This window comes from Aulonocara sp. 'chitande type north' Nkhata Bay, linkage group LG7 (genome assembly GCF_057382095.1).
Source record: "Aulonocara sp. 'chitande type north' Nkhata Bay isolate Kocher_YH1m ecotype deep benthic linkage group LG7, A_spYH_male_GT1.1, whole genome shotgun sequence".
NCBI lineage: Eukaryota > Metazoa > Chordata > Actinopteri > Cichliformes > Cichlidae > Aulonocara > Aulonocara sp. 'chitande type north' Nkhata Bay.
In genome coordinates, this window is record NC_141350.1 from 30,512,211 (window position 1) to 30,528,871 (window position 16,661).

At 43.5% G+C, this 16,661-nt stretch overlaps 1 protein-coding gene and 3 non-coding genes across 5 annotated transcripts; all 4 read left to right on the forward strand.

Moving 5' to 3' along the window:
* Positions 1–1,893: 1,893 nt before the first annotated feature.
* LOC147325448 (U6 spliceosomal RNA) lies at positions 1,894–1,999 on the forward strand. Its single transcript, XR_015130642.1, has one exon. It is a non-coding gene; the product is annotated as a U6 spliceosomal RNA (small nuclear RNA).
* Positions 2,000–4,477: 2,478 nt separating this feature from the next.
* Positions 4,478–4,583, forward strand: LOC147325449 (U6 spliceosomal RNA). The gene has a single exon (XR_015130643.1). It is a non-coding gene; the product is annotated as a U6 spliceosomal RNA (small nuclear RNA).
* Positions 4,584–6,226: 1,643 nt separating this feature from the next.
* On the forward strand, positions 6,227–6,332 carry LOC147325450 (U6 spliceosomal RNA). The gene has a single exon (XR_015130644.1). It is a non-coding gene; the product is annotated as a U6 spliceosomal RNA (small nuclear RNA).
* A 3,781-nt stretch (positions 6,333–10,113) lies between these two features.
* Positions 10,114–16,576, forward strand: LOC147325451 (histone-lysine N-methyltransferase SMYD1-like). Of its 2 annotated transcripts, XM_086299982.1 has the most exons (10): positions 10,115–10,391; positions 11,751–11,927; positions 12,710–12,923; positions 13,016–13,146; positions 13,460–13,498; positions 14,423–14,609; positions 14,686–14,778; positions 14,889–15,052; positions 16,056–16,224; positions 16,304–16,576. In XM_086299982.1, exons 1-10 carry the CDS (start codon positions 10,255–10,257, stop codon positions 16,394–16,396), a joined length of 1,404 nt encoding a protein of 467 aa, XP_086156108.1. In that variant the 5' UTR covers positions 10,115–10,254; the 3' UTR covers positions 16,397–16,576. The 2 variants fall into 2 exon arrangements, with proteins under 2 accessions (XP_086156109.1, XP_086156108.1); XM_086299983.1 differs by lacking the exon at positions 13,460–13,498 and having other exon boundaries at positions 10,114–10,391.
* The last annotated feature ends 85 nt before the right edge of the window (positions 16,577–16,661 follow it).

Below are 16,661 nucleotides of genomic sequence, written 5' to 3' on the forward strand. Positions count from 1 at the left end.
TTTTTAGGCCATCCTGATAATAATGAATTACAGTAGTCCAGCCTAGAAGTAATAAATGCATGAACTAGTTTTTCAGCTTCACTCTGAGACAGGATATTTCTAATTTTAGAGATATCATCATCATCATCATCATCATCATCTTCTTCTTCTTCTTCTTCTTCTTCTTCTTCTTCTTCTTCATCATCATCATCTTTATTTATAAAACACTTTAAAACAACCACAGCAGATGCAAAGTGCTGTACATTGGAATATAATAATAAAATTACATAAAATATAATTAAAAGCCAAATAAAGTAAAAAAAAAAAAAGGTCAAATAAATAATTAGTTAGCTTGTCTTGCATTTAAATTAGTTGTTAACTAAGTCTCCCTGAGGTCAGAAGCCAAAGAATAAAAATGGGTTTTAACACGTGTTTTAAAAGCGGACAGTGAAGGGGCCTTTCTAATGTGCAAGGGCAAGTTATTCCATAATTTAGGAGCAAGGATAGAAAAGGCCCTGTCCCCTCTGAGCTTCCTCCTGGATCTCAGTCCTTCCAGGAGCAACTGGTCAGCTGACCTACGAGACTGACAGGGTGTGTAAGGATGAAGAAGCTCAGAGAGGTAAGGCCGGGCCAAGATTGTTAAAGCGTTTAAAAACAAACATAAGAATTTTAAAATGTTTGTACACAGGCAGCCAGTCCAGTGAGGCAAGCACAGGGGTTATATACTCTCTCTTATGCTCTTTTTTATATTGTGCAATTGAAAAAAGCAGTCCTACATATTTATTTAATATGTGCATTGAAGGACATATCCTGGTCAGAAATTACTCCAAGGTTCCTCACAGTGTTACTGGAGGCCAAGGTAATGCCATCCAGAGTAAGAATCTGGTTAGATACCATATTTTTGAGATTTTCATGGCCGAGTACAATAAACTCAGTTTGATCACCGTTAAGAAGCAGAAAATTAGAGGTCCTCCAGGTCTTTGTCTTTAGACATTCCTGAAGTTTAACTAACTGGTGTGTGTTATCTGGCTTCATGGATAGATAGAGCTGGGTGTCATCTGCATAGCAGTGAAAATGTATGCTATGCCTTCTGATGATACCGCCTATGGGAAGCATGTATAATATAAATTGAAGGAAGAAGAATGCCTTGGTGTTATTCAAAAAAAACAAAACAGAAAAGAACATAACAGCTGTCTTGAACTAACGTTAGTGTAGAGACGTCCCTAATAGAGCTAATAGATGAGGGGCTGCTGGAGGTCACACATTAGCTGGACCAACCTGGAGAGTCACCAAAGCCAAGGAGGTCATACACAATGAACATAATCAACTTTTTGGGATAATTGAAAGTGGTTTTAAAATGGGAGCTGTTTCAGAGGCAGTCAGCAGCAGAATGATAAGCAGAATGAGTCCAGGTCCTGCTGGGATTCAGAAAAACCTCCGGATCTGAGTCCTGATGCAAGATCCAGACCCTGTGGAGGTCTTTCTGTTTGAGTGCAGCAGGGCCGGGTTTCTCTCTCCTCCCGCCTCCTGATGGTGTCTCTCTCCCAGCCTGCAGGGCGGGTGAAGGTCAGTCGGGGGTGGGAGGGTTGTTGAGTCGGCTTTTGTTCTGCTGCCTTCAGCCGTCCAATCAGCAGCGTGTGAGTACAACCGATTTGTGTATATTACCCACAATGCCTCCGTGTGTCTCACAGGCTCAAAGTGAAAGCAGAGAATGAGGAACAGACTCAGACTGCCGCTCTCTGAGCCTCTGTGTCTTCTTACAGATGTATAACCGACCCAGCAGCACCGAGACGTGTTTCTGCTGCAGTTTCCCATCAGTTTAAACGCAGTTTAAGCCTCTTCCCACTGTAACCGTGACTCAGACAGCTTCCGTGACGGAGGGCTTTAAATAGCTCCCGGGTCCTTGGAGCTGTCGTGTTACTTCGGTAGCACATATACTAAAATTGGAACGATACAGAGAAGATTAGCATGGCCCCTGCGCAAGGATGACACGCAAATTCGTGAAGCGTTCCTCATTTTCCCTTTTAAAACACGCACAAAATCTGTGTTTAATCATTCTTTAGCTGATTGACAGTAGAGTTAAATCAAGAAGGAAGTGCCTCTGACTCCGCCCCCTGGTGGTAGAGAGTCTAATTAGTGTGTGTTATCTGGCTTCATGGATCGATAAAGTTGGGTGTTATCTGCAGATCAGTGAAAATGTATTCTGTACCTTCTAATGATACTGCGTAAGGGAAGTTTGTGTAAGGCAAAAATTAAAAACATCACAGGAGGCGCCGCTGGAGGTCACACGTTAGCTGGACCAACCTGGAGAGTCAGCACTTGCTCCTTTTGTTGGACGTTTTAAGCTCATAATGGATGTCATATTGACGAATGGAGGCCATTCTGAGAGTTCACGTGTTTGTCCTGCTACAGCCCTTAATGTGAGATTTTTCACATTAAGGGCTGTAGCAGGACAAACGCGTGTTGGTGTTGGAGTCAGACACAATATTAAAATATGTCATTCTTTATGTTAAATTTGATACAAGTATATACATTCATTCTTCTGTATTTACTGTCATTAAAACACACAGTTGACCTGAGTTGTACTTCAACTTGGGCAGGACTTTCATTTTGAAGGAAATCCCCTCCATCACCACCACCACCCTACCTGTGGATGGACAGAGATTATGACCAGAGATACTGTGAGTGTTACCCAAACAGAGAAAATCTGATTTTCATACATTTAAAGATTTTCAAGACTCGCTGAATCCAAATATACGCAGAGATGAAGTTTGTTTCCTCTGCTGTCTGAGTCAAAATGAATGACATGAGTGTTGAGATGAATTCCTCAGCAGGCTGCAGTGGCCCTGAGGAGTAAAACTGGGGGGTGTTTTTCCACAACCATCTATGGATTACCTTATATTTTAATTACCTTTCAAAGTAAATTCCACAGAAGAAAATAAAGATAAAAAAAAGAGAAGTGGCTCCTGTGTGCGCCAGACTCCATTCAATATTTATATAAATTACTGTGTCCTTGGTTTCCAACCAAGAAAGTGAGTTTTATAGCAACTCCAAAGTTGTGCTTGAATTATGCAGGGAGGTTTAATAAATTCAACAATGGATGTTGGTTACAGAGAATTTCTCCTCAGCAGAGCTGTGCAGCCCTCATGTAGCATCCCAACCGAAAAACTCAAATAAAAAAAACAAAAACATGAAGGTCAAGTATTCCCCACAGTGTGAGCCGATTTTCTCAGCAGGATGTGTACCTCTGCTTAGAATAATGTTCGAAGCCGTATTTCACAAATGTACAAGTTTGTCTTTTGTGAATTAAGCATGTTAATCTGCAATAATAAAGGTGTTTTTTCTGACCTACATTTCAAACTTAAAACCATCATTTTAACCGTTCAGTTCTCCAAACTTTAGTGAAGCTGGGCTAAAGCCGTTCACCATCACCTGTCCTCCTTAAGATGGGAGATTGTGGGAAGAAACCCGTTATAAGCCTGAACGTCTGATCAATATTTTATTCTGGATTTGTAGGTTGACCCGACTGGTTTACTCCGTGGTGTCATGAGTCATCTTTGTGACCTTGTTAATGATTTGATCAAAGTAATTTATACTTTTAATGGACATCTGTGATGTGGATGATTTCCTCCTTTCGCACTCCCACTATACAGCTTGTAGTCAGACAGCGATGCCCTAAGATTGCTAAATATTACAATTTTTATACGGAGTCTGGTGAGGTCTGTCGTCTTAAATCAGAGACTCTTATATCTCAGTGTCGCCCTTGTGTGGCAGGTTGGTGGAGCTGCAGGTTTTGTTTTTATCATTTAAACAAAAGCAGACTTCCTCCTTCAGTTTAACGCAGGAAAATAAAGACAGCAAAGCAGTTTTTAGTCCACACATACACTTAATGTTCAGAGGCAGCATTCAGTATAACAATAATTAAGAGAGGTTTTAAAATAGAGGCCAGATCAGGAGCTGTTTCAGAGGCAGTCAGCAGCAGAATGAGTCCAGGTCCTGCTGGGATTCAGAAAAATCTCCATATCTGAGTCCTGATGCAAGATCCGGACCCTGTGGAGGTCCTTCTGTTTGAGTGCAGCAGGGCCGGGTTTCTCTCTCCTCCCCCCTCCTGATGGTGTCTCTCTCCCAGCCTGCAGGGCGGGTGAAGGTCAGTCGGGGGTGGGAGGAGGGTTGTTGAGTCGGCTTTTGTTCTGCTGCCTTCAGCCGTCCAATCAGCAGCGTGTGAGTACAACCGATCTGTGTATATTACCCACAATGCCTCCGTGTGTCTCACGGGCTCAAAGTGAAAGCAGAGAATGAGGAACAGACTCAGACTGGCGCTCTCTGAGCCTCTGTGTCTTCTTACAGATGTATAACCGACCCAGCAGCACCGAGACATGTTTCTGCTGCAGTTTCCCATCAGTTTAAACGCAGTTTAAGCCTCTTCCCACTGTAACCGTGACTCAGACAGCTTCCGTGACGGAGGGCTTTAAATAGCTCCCGGGTCCTTGGAGCTGTCGTGTTACTTCGGTAGCACATATACTAAAATTGGAACGATACAGAGAAGATTAGCATGGCCCCTGCGCAAGGATGACACGCAAATTCGTGAAGCGTTCCTCATTTTCCCTTTTAAAACACGCACAAAATCTGTGTTTAATCATTCTTTAGCTGACTGACTGTAGCTCCTGTGCGCGCCAGACTTCGTTCAATATTTAGCTAAATTACTGTGTCTTTGGTTTGTAATCAATAAAGCGAGTTTTATATCAACCCCAACGTTGTACATGAATTATGCAGGGGGGTTAATAAATTCGGCGATGGTTGTTGGTGACAGAGAGTTTCTGCTCTGCAGAGCTTTGCAGCCCTCATGTAGCATCCCAGCCAAATGTCTGAAATAAAAAACATGAAGTTCAAATATTTCCCACAGTGTGAGCCGATTTCCTCAGGAGGTTGTGGAGCTAGAATAATATTTGAAGCCGTATTTTGCAAATGTACGAGTTTGTCTTTTGTGAATTAATACAGAGCATGTTCATTTGCTGTAATAAATGTGTTTTTTCTGACCTACATTTCAAAATTAAAAGCACAATTTTTAACTGCCCAGTTCTTCAAATGTTAGTGAAGCTGGGCTAAAGTCTTTCACAGTCACCGGTCCTCCTTCAGGCGGGGATTGTGGGAAGAAAACCGACGTCTACTGAGCTTGGAAAGAAAAGAGTCTGGACTTCTTTAAGTTGCTTGAAGACGTTTCACCTCTCACCCGAGAAGCTTCTTCAGTTCTAGGGTCACATGGTGGAGAGTCCAGAAGAAAACCGACATAAACCTGAAAATCTCACAAATATTCTACGCCGGTTTTTAACCTGGTCCAACTAGTTTAGTGCAGGCTGTCATGAGTCATCTTTGTGACGTTGTTAATGCTTTGATCAGAAGTAACTGATAATTTTAATGAGATTGGTGATGCGGCTGATTTCCTCCTCTTGCAGTCACACTCCTCAGCTTCGCGTCCACACAGCGACGCCCTGAGGCAGCCACTGGAACTGCGGCTGGTGTTTTAAGAGATAAGAGATAAGAGATAACGCTTTATTGTCGTTGCAGTCATACCTAGTGCAATAGTACAACGAAATTGCAAAACTGTCCCACGTTGGCAATACGTACAACACAACACAAACAAGAGAACACAACACAGTAACTTAATAAATAAAAAGAATGAGTGTATATTTTTATTGCACATTATTAGTATTATTTTTATTGTCCATAAAGGCAGATATTCAGGTCAGCTTGGACCTGATTGGCTGCTGTCAGCTGTTAGCATTGATTAGGGCTATTGCGCTGTTGTACAAGCTGTCCTGGAGTCTGTTTGTCCGCGACCTCCGCAGCCTGAAGGAGCTGATCCGCGTTTTTGCCCACAATAAGCTGAGATTCTGAAATATACTATGTGCCGAATTTCCCACCAAGTGGTAATGAGTAATGTTCTGCCTTCAGCCGTCCAATCAGCAGCGTGTGAGTACAACCGATCTGTGTATATTACCCACAATGCCTCCGTGTGTCTCACGGGCTCAAAGTGAAAGCAGAGAATGAGGAACAGACTCAGACTGGCGCTCTCTGAGCCTCTGTGTCTTCTTACAGATGTATAACCGACCCAGCAGCACCCAGACGTGTTTCTGCTGCAGTTTCCCATCAGTTTAAACGCAGTTTAAGCCTCTTCCCACTGTAACCGTGACTCAGACAGCTTCCGTGACGGAGGGCTTTAAATAGCTCCCGGGTCCTTGGAGCTGTCGTGTTACTTCGGTAGCACATATACTAAAATTGGAACGATACAGAGAAGATTAGCATGGCCCCTGCGCAAGGATGACACGCAAATTCGTGAAGCGTTCCTCATTTTCTCTTTTAAAACACGCACAAAATCTGTGTTTAATCATTCTTTAGCTGACTGACTGTAAAGTTAAATCATGCAGGAAGTGCCTCTGACTCCGCCCCCTGGTGGTACACAAGCAGGCGATGGCAGCGGTGCCGAAACATTTAAATTTTAAGATTTAGGATTTTTGTCCACATGCTAAGTTCTGCTTCTCCTGCACGACTTTTACTGAGATCACAGCAGGATTGTAACATGAGATCAGTGTGAAGTTTAAAGCCGCACATTATGCTGTAAACGTTCCTGATCAGAGGCTGGTTAGGTGCTCAGAAACGTGTTTAACAGCAGTTAAGTAATATTTTTATATTATTAAAATATTTATAAAATTAATGAGTGCGTGTTAAAAGAGAGAGAGGGGACACTTAAACGCTCTGAATTGAAATGTAAACTTTGATCAGAGTTAATGAAGTTTTTATATCCTGTTGGTCTCTGAAGATAGGGTTAGTGTGGATAATGCTTCAGTCCTGTGCCAGGACCAGAAGTACACAAATACTTAGATACTCAGAAGTACAGAACAGCCTCAGGGCGAAGCTGAAGTACTGATTTATCTTTAAAGAAATGGAGAAGTTGAGGCTCTGAAATATGCTTAAAGGTTAAAACGGCAGCAGATTTCTGTAACATTTGTTATGTTTCGTTCTTTATAGACTCGTTCACGCTCGGCCTGACTCTCCTCAGACGACTGAGCTAACCTGTAGTAAGCAGTGATAAAGTGTGTCTGTAGAAAATGTCCTTCTCATTCTGCAGTGTTTCCTTCTGACATGGAGGCCACGGACCGACTCCTCAGTGTGACTTAATATCTGAAATGTGTGGTGGAGTGTAAAGACCTTCATCACTGACACTGATGTTTCTAATTGAACTCCATCATATGACTGTGAATATCTCAAAAATTGGTCTGAGCTGAAATCACACAGAAGTGAACTCTGTTATCAAATCAGGTGTAATTGTAATTCAATCATGTTTGCACTGTTTGACCTGTTGAGCTTGTCTTGTTGTTGTTTACATGCATGTCTAAATATTTCTTCTACCTTGTATATTTTATATTTTCTTCTGTTTTTGCATTATTGTTATTATTGTTCTTCGGTATGCTGCATCTATTGATTTATTCCTTCTCTTTCTACTTTGCTGCTATAACAAAGTGAATTTCTGGGACTTATAAATTCTTTCTTATCACTGTGATGGAAATAACTGTAAACAAAGATGGCAAATAGTTCTTTCTTTTTTAAAAAGGAGTCTGGAGACATGTCACTGTGCTGGTGATATCCATGTCGATGATTTGATTTGATGAAGCCTTTATTTGTGACTTGCAGTTGCCTGCAGCAAAATTGGACCTCTTGCAACCATACATACATTACACAAACTTCACATTGGGGAGACAGGTCAGAACAGGTAGCGTAAAGAACAACAATGAAATGTACAACACAAAAGGGCAGTGGAGGAGAAAAAAGAGAACTCTGCTCAGACTGAGCTCCTGATAGGGGATCAGTATGAGAACAGAAAACAAAAACTCCTCAGCACAAAAATCTTCACACCATAACACCATGGAAACACGTGACAAGCAACAGGGATGGGTGAGTAGGGTCAGAGTAAGCCAATGCAGACGGCAGCATCAGGTCATCTCTGCGCGTTGCAGCTGACCCACCGTCTGCATCGGAAGGGGGGAAGAATTGGAGGTGATGACGGTGGGTCGGTCCCCTCGTCCAGAACGTCAGCTGACATCTTTGAGCTTGATGCCTGCTGCTGCTGCAGCTACTCCACCCCGATCAGTTTTGTGTAACTCATCACACGTAGATCTCAAAGTATGAACGTCATTTATACTGTGAGAACAGAGCAGCTTAAAGGTGAAACCTGTGTACACAGCAGGCTTGATCAAACCCACGTGAAGACTAAACACCTTTGGCTCACCTCATCTGGTCTGGCAGTGGAAACCAGGGCTCAGGTTGGACGAGGTCAGGAACTGCTCGGTTATGGTGGAGGAGCCACCAAAGATGGAAGGGGAGCCTTGTGAGGAGTAGCAGCAGGAGATGGCACCTCCGCAAGCTGATCCAGGCCCTGTGAGACCTCCAGCAGCTCCTCCTGTGACTCCTGGTAGGAGCTGGATGTGGTTGTAGTGAGAGGCTGAATGAAAGAGAAGTAAATGTTTTAGTTCATGAAGCGTTTGATGTTTAAATTGAAGAGAGTGGAAGCTGATCAGACTGCAGAAAGAAACCATTTCTTGTTGGTTGGTGTAGCTGGTGTAACAAACCCTCTGAGGCATCCACCTCCTCTGGGCTCCGCAGCCTGCCCGACGTGGACCAATGACCTGGACTTCTTTGGAGGCTTCTAGGATGAGGGTCCCAGTGGGGGCTCTACCAGATGTTAAATGCTCCTTCTAAAATTAGGCATGAGTATGAGATAGTAAATGCAGTGATTAAAGAAAAATCTAACTCAATATGTTTGGTTTTAAAGCACTTTGGATGTGAAACAGAGAGAATTTGACACAGTTTTTAGTAATCTGCTCACTCTTTCATCAAAGCCTTCACTTGTAGAATCAGGTGTTTTATACAGTTTGATGTATGCAGCGAGCACAGATGTTATGATGATGAGCTGGATCATCCTCTCACAGTGGAATAAGTCACCGGATGTACAGCGTGAACGGTGCTCGGTTAACACAACACTGACCAACACTGTGTGCCGACTTTAAATCCTCCACCCGTGTGTTAGATAAACATTGAAATCACTGATTCACACAGTCACAGAAAGAAAATCACAGAGAGCCTCGTGTGAGTCTGAAATAATATAATTTAACTGTTTTTCACCATTATTTCATGAAAATAAAGCAAAGAAAGACTGAATAAATCGGTACTCACAAGATCCTCTGGAGCTCTGCCGATGGGAGGGTCAATGAAGAAACTGGAACAAATCCTCGAACTGTGTTGCTAACAGGGATGTTGAAGAGTGCCCTCTAGTGGATAAACTCTGACAATGATACTCACAGCACAGATGAATGGTGTTTCTCTCGTCTCTTCTTTACTTATTTAGATTTACAAACCATTTTAAATGCTGATGCTGATAAATCAGGTTGTTCAGGCTATACCACGTATTAGTATTGTTTTAAGGACCTTAATCACAGCCTGTAACCAATGTACATTTACTGGAAATATCATTTATACACGTTTTCCTCATACTGGTGCTGAGCGTGCAGCATCCACAGCATGAAACAATTCACACCTGGATTCACTTTCTCATTGGCTCTGCCTCTTCGCTACTTGTCCTGAATCTTTTAATACTTTTATTTGCACATGTGACCAGTCAGCATGACTGATATACACTTTATTGGTTATTGGGTCAGCAGTTATTTCAGACTCATCACTTTGTGGATGGTGTGACTTTAAAACAAGAATAATGTAGTTTATTGTTTTAAATATGAAGCATGGCTTTGTATTTCTGTCTGTTTTCCAATGAAAATTAACACTAAAGTGACTTTATTTCAATTTATTTCATAAAAGAAGACTTTAAAATCTTCTTTTATGTGTTAATGAGTGTAAACTGGGTGCAGTCACCTCCACTCTACTGTAAAAAGCAAAGATAAAGTCACTGAATCTGTTTCCTGTCATGTGCCTCTGACAGACAGCCACAGCTGCCCCGGACCAAAATACCACTGGGGGAACCGACCCAAACAAGGGGTACCCACATGCACCACCTCATACCTCCGTCACCTCCCTCCCTCTCTTACCGCTCTGCTGAGGTGGTTCAACCCCTTCAGGGTTATTTTTGGCCTCTGCAGGGGTCGGCCTAAGAGGAGAGAGAGAGGGCACCCGAATGTTAGTGAGAGTCCTGCACTCCCTCAGCCTGTCCCGCCCTCGGCTGCTTTCTCCTTCCTCACTGTCTCCTCTGTGTTTTGTTTGCCCGGCACAATGACTGTAGGGAACATGGAGCGAGCCGAGCTGTTTGATGCCGGGAGCAAAGGTCGAGGCTTGAGGGCCGCCAAAGAGCTCAACACGGGGGAAGTGATCTTCTCCGAGCCCAGCTTTGCAGCTGTGGTCTTCGACAGGTACGGGTCTCCTGGTCGTTCTGGGTTTTGCATGAACATGTCTCAGGTGTACTCAGACTGTGGGCGTTGGTCACCATCTCAGGGTCGTGACCTTCCTTCTAGACCTCTGAATTCTATGACATCAGCAACACGAAGGCCATCGAGGTGTCATGTGAACTTGAGCGTGACATTCTGGATCCAATGTGAGGAGGCTCCAGCAGAAAGGATTATGGCACCTTTACAAGGTTTAACGTTCAGGTTATATTAATATAAGATCAGATTTGAGAGTGTAACGGCTTTTAGCATCATATATGGAACATAAAAAAGCACATTGTGGTTGGTTTCAGGTATGCAGTGATCTGCAGGTTGATTCTCACTGTTTAGTTTGGCCTCTGGAGACAGAAAACAGACCTGTCCCCGAAAATCTGAGAGGGATGGATGTTTGACAACGCAGCAAAAGTCAAACTGGGACACACAGGAGGCCATTGCGACGTCATTAGGAACTGGATTGATGTGGTCTGCTTTGCTGGTTTCAGTGGTTTGAATAAGCTGCAGCCATCTGAGTTTAAAGTCGTTCAAGCTTGGTTTTGTTTTTTTGGCGCCAAAGTTGACAGTTGACCTTTTGACATAGAAAATGACTCTTGTGTCCAAATGTAGGTAAAAGAGAAAAGATTTATCCAGCAAATTATTGGAAAACAAACATCCAGAGAACCAGTTTGTTTTTTCTGTTCCTCTACGAGGACATGGAATCTTTGATCTTTATTGAAACTATGAGATATTATGATGAGGGCCTGCAACTGTAATTTCATACAAGAAGGTAAAAATTTTATGCCTTCGTTAAATGAACTAAAGTTATTGGATCTCAGGATCAGGCGGGAGCTGATTCCTGATTTTTTTTGAGCGTTCTACATGTTTGCTTTGGTTAGTAATGATTTGCTGATGGCTAAAATCAGCTGGTATTAAAGGGAACACTGGTTTGTTGATGTGCTAGAATACCAGACACAGATCTGGTAGCAGTGTTAGTGTTACAGCCTTATAAGAGCTCGTATCTGCAAGACGGCAGCTCACCGAAGCAGGCATGTACTGAGGGTTTCTGCACAGTGTAAGGCGGGAGCTGTCCAAAACTACAAAGAGACTGAGGACGCTGTAAGTGGTGAGAGGCATTAACAACGCTGCTTGGCGTTGTTTTGGACCGGCACAGAGGGCTAAACAAACAGTTTACACACAGACCTGCAAACTTCTGTGAGGTTTAAAGAATGATAAAGAAATGAGAATCAGGGAAACTAGAAAAACAGCTACATACTTTCATTATTCTCTGAACATAGGAGCACTCCTCATCTCTGTGATTTTACCATTAACCTGTCTGTGTTTCTCTTTCAGTTTGGCCACCCAGGTGTGCCACAGCTGCTTCCGCCATAAGGCCAATCTGCACCGCTGCGCTCAGTGCAAGTTTGCCCACTACTGCGACCGAACCTGCCAGACCGCGTGCTGGAACGAGCACAAGCAGGAGTGTGGCGCCATCAAGAAGCTCGGCAGCGCGCCCAGCGAGAATATTCGGTAAGAAAAGGTGCATGACAGAGACCTCTGGGTTTCCCACCATCGAAAAATGTGCTAACATCTGAAATGTTTTTGCTTCCTGGATAAATAAAGTTTGTAGAAGAGAAGGGAAATAAACTTTGTATGAAAAGACAGATTTTCACTCCCCTTGAACGCTTACAGACTTCACACATTCCCTGCAGTTAAGAGCTGTTTACAGGCCGCGAAGTACCAGAAAGGGTGCTTAAACTAAGATTTATTAATACCGGAAGTGATGTTAAATGTGATAATGCAAGGTTTGTCCAAATGTGCTCAATCTTGTTTTGTATTTGGTTACTACCAGCAATCCCATTTATCTGTTATCCCCAAATTACCTGTGACTCATCTAAAGCTAAGATTGGCATTGGATTTTGTTTTAGCCACGTGCTAAATAGGTAAAGTTTCTTTTGGGGTGGGGTTCAATTGGGGTGTTCCAAATTAGGTGGACCAACCCAACTAAAAAGCTTAACCAAAGTCTAAATAGGTCATTGGGGACCTGGTTAAAGCCTTTGCTGCTGTCATGATCAGAAGGTTGAACTTCCAGGTATCTGAGGCTAATAAATCAGCCAGGCTGGGGGTTTGTGTCACATGATTGTTTTAGAATTGTGTGTCTACAACAAAATCCCAGTTACACCTGGAATCATTGCACTACATCATGCGTTTCCTGCCAGGTTTATTGTTCTGGACTATGATCTGGCTGATATTCCCAGGAATCTTGGACATGGATGAATGAACCTTCAATTTCCTGTTTCTTCCTGCGACAGCTTGGCAGCTCGTGTGCTGTGGCGTATGCACAAGGACACGGGCATCGCTTCCGACAGTCAGCTGATCTCTGTTGACCAACTGCAGGAGCATGTGGCCGACCTGGCCGCCGAAGACTTTAAGCAGCTCCGGGCTGACGTGCACAAGTTCCTTCAGTACTGGTCTTACGGGACGAGGCAGCACTCTGTCGACTATATCTCACACATCTTTGGCATCGTTAGTGTTTCATCATTAATCACCAAATCCAACATCCTAGCCCTGCCCCTGCTTCTTCTTACCCTTCCTGCCATCTGTGTCTGTTCTTGCAGATCAAGTGTAATGGATTCACCCTGAGTGACCAAAGAGGGCTGCAGGCTGTGGGTGTGGGTCTTTTTCCCAACCTGTGCCTGGTCAACCATGACTGCTGGCCTAACTGCACCGTCATCCTCAACCACGGGAAGTACGTATCCGAGCTGCGGAGCCCTGCTCCATCATGAAATAAACCTCTCAGGGTCATTTCATAAAAAACACTACAATTTGAAAAAATCTTAATGAAAGCACGCAGAATTTTATCCTCCTAACACTAAGAAGTTGTTTATTATGTGTCTTTTGCGCTTGTGACGACTTAATTTACAGATATATATGGAGGCATATATTAGGGAAGTAAAGTACAGTAATAAAGCCAGAGTCTGGCAGATTTAGTGGACCACACCGATGCTTTACTTTAAACAGAGTGCAGCGTATAAACGTCTGACTCTCTCTTTTCTTTGCAGCCAGTCAGCTGTGAGCTCTGCTCTCCACTCTCAGAGGAGGTATGTTTTGCAGACGTTCACCACTCGTTCCGACATATGACTGGCTTTAGTGAGAACACACAGAGACACACGCCAGTGTTTATTCCAGCTATAACGCAGAACGCTACATACAGTTTTATTATCTTTCTGTTTCTCCTGTGAGGCTGAGGAAAAAAACACAAATATTAGACTGAGGTTAGAGTTGCAGTTCCTGTGATGTCCACTGGAGGCTCCCTCGAGAAGTGCACAAGTCCCCATAGGACTTGTGTTAAAATATACAACTTCACAGCAGAAATAAAAATGTTTACAGCCTGGTACAAAATCAGTTTTGATCTCTGTGGATAGTTTCCTCTTCATAGCATCTGTGCAGGTTTGGTTGCACTAAAGAAGTTCTTAGACGTGAACTGCTTTTCCACAAGAACTTTTGAAGTTTTCAGTTTAATAACACAGTGTCTACAGGATCCACCTAAGGCTGTTAACCACTAAGGTTGCATATAGCTAAATATCCACGTTAGTTCAAATATAGTGTATCCAAACAGTAGCCAAAACGTCACTAGTCTCAGGGCTGCATTAGGTTTTTACCTTACAATTCTATGATTATAAACAAGAGATCAACCTGCCCCATATCTCTAAAAGTACACTTGTATGCAGAGATCATAGTGAACATGGACTAATCAACTTCCAGGATTCAAGATATTCAGATAGGTAACAAAGTCCAGTTTCCTCCGCTATAAAACAATTTACATGCATCGTGGTGTCCTCAGAGTTGTCCCTTAAGACGGTTGATAACCATCGTAAACCCTCACTGGGGTTTACTGAGACTCTACACATGGAACCAAATGTCTTCACCAAACTTAAAGAAGTCCAGTCACTTTCTGTTCAAGCTCCTTAGACTACCATGACCTGGATGACTGAGAAACACCATCCGGTCCTTCTCTGTCCCAGGATTGAGCTACGGGCTCTGGGGAAAATCCCTGAGGGAGAAGAGCTGACCGTGAGCTACGTGGACTTCCTGAACCTTTCGGCTGACCGCCAGAAGAAGCTAAAGGAGCGTTTCCACTTTGACTGCACCTGTGAGCACTGCAGCAAGCACATCGAGGATGACCTGATGACAGCGGGTGCAGACAGCAAAGTGCGAGGGCAAACATTAGACTGTTTTTAAAGTGTATTTTCAGTTTATTACCTCGACTTTTCTCTCATTCTCTCAGCCATCTGCGGATAAGGTAAAGGAGGTAACAGTCTTCAGTAAGGAGTCTTTGGAGAAGATTGAGAAGTCACGTGTTGAGGGAGATTACAATGAGGTACACCACGCCCCTGTCAGCTTCCTTCCACCTAACCCTCTCTTGATGACTGTTGCCATGCTTTCGTTAACTCCTTCAGTCTAGTCAGCATCTCTCCTTTCCTCTCTCAGGTGCTGAAGTTGTGTTATGAGTGTCTGCAGAAGCAGGAGAATGTCCTGGCAGATACTAACCTGTACAAGCTGCGAGTGCTCAGCATCGCCAGCGAGGTCCTGTCATACCAGCGGTCCTTCGCCAAGGCAGCAGACTACGCCCACAGGATGGTGGAGGGATACAGGTTAGTGCTGATAATAGACTCCGTATCATATCAACATAGCCGCCAGGTTTGAGAAGTGAGGCCAGTCTGGAAGCGCTTCCATGAGGCAGACCAGAACAGCACATTTAGGCGTCCCGATGTCTGCTAAACTCTCTGCAGACCTCCATAATTAAACTTTGGTAGGTCATGCATGGGAGCTAGGGTCTAAAACCATGTGTGAAATGGAAGAAGTTTGGAACCACCAGGACTCTTCATAGAGAAAGTGACTATCTGAGGTCTTGATTGGGGAGCAACGATGAACTGGTTATTCCAACAAAGCTTCCTCTGAAGAGATTAGGGATAGCCATCTCAGTAGCTCATTAATAGGGCCCTTCTGTTAGAACAGCTGGAAAGACCCAGACTATTAGACCTGATGAGGCAAAAAATTCAGTTTTGAGGTAAAAAAAAAAAAAAAAATCAGTCCCTGCCTGTAATCTGCTAAAACTGCCCCTATAGTAAAGCATGGTGGTGGTAGCATCATGCTGTGTGGTTGCTATGTTAGTAACTTGGACATGGAGGCTGGTGTAGACTGAGGAAAAAGTAAATAATACCTCTGGTGTATACTGGGTTTGCCCCAGCACCTTATCCTGGTAGGATGTGTCCTACACTTCACTTAGATTGCATCCAGGTGGCATACTAGTCAGATACCAAAACCGCCTCAACTGCCTCTTTCAATGTGGAGGAGCACAACTCAAATGGTTGCAAACAAAGGCTACGTTCTAACGCTTTTTATCTGCTGCTTCTGAGCTTTGAAACAGTCCATCACTTCATAACAGATCTGCCTAAACATCAGCGCCTTTTAAATGAATGCATGAGACACTACTTCAACCTGGCCTGTAATCCTGCTGGAGCTCAGAGTTAATGTAAAATAAATCTATAAATAATAAATAATTTATAATATATACTCATTGCTTTAGAGTGTGTATGTAAAGCATCTAAAACGTTGATTTTGGATGACTTTCGCCCCCTTTGCTTTTGGAAACAGGAAGTTGTACCACCCCAATAACGCCCAGCTGGGTATGGCCATTATGCGGGCAGGTGTCACCCACTGGCATGCAGGGCAGATTGAGGAGGGCCACAGCCTGATCTGTCAGGCCTACCGCATCCTGATGGTCACCCATGGATCCAACCACGCCATCACCAAAGACCTGGAGGTCACAATGCACTCACATGTTTGGTCTTTAAGTGCTATAATAAATTGTAAATTCATTGATTTCACTGTTTTTGCTTTAGGGGATGCGCACACAGACCGAGCTGGAGCTGAAGATGTTCAAGCAGAACAAGGCTGCGTACCAAACCATGAGGGACGCTGCACTGAAGCACTGAACACCAGAAACCTTCACCGCTGATGCTCCTATCTTAACTGTCCGCTGTACATACCGAGTCCCCTAAAGCTCTGCAAACAGCCCCTGAGCAGAGATTGATCTGATTGCAAAGCTGCAGCTAGTAATGCAATATGCTGCATGTATGTACAATAAAAGTGGAGATACATGTGCTGTAACTACAGGCATCATTAGTGTTTATCATTCAGTGTAAATTTTATCTGCCTGAGTAATGCATCTACACAGCTCGCCGAGCAAGGACAAAGTTG

Coding starts and splice junctions, on each gene's coding strand:
- LOC147325451 (XM_086299982.1), top strand. CDS start 10,255: ATGACTGTAGGGAACATGGAGCGAGCCGAGCTGTTTGATGCCGGGAGC. Junction 13,147..13,459: donor GTCATCCTCAACCACGGGAA/GTACGTATCCGA, acceptor TTTTCTTTGCAG/CCAGTCAGCTGTGAGCTCTG. Junction 14,779..14,888: donor TTGAGGGAGATTACAATGAG/GTACACCACGCC, acceptor TTCCTCTCTCAG/GTGCTGAAGTTGTGTTATGA.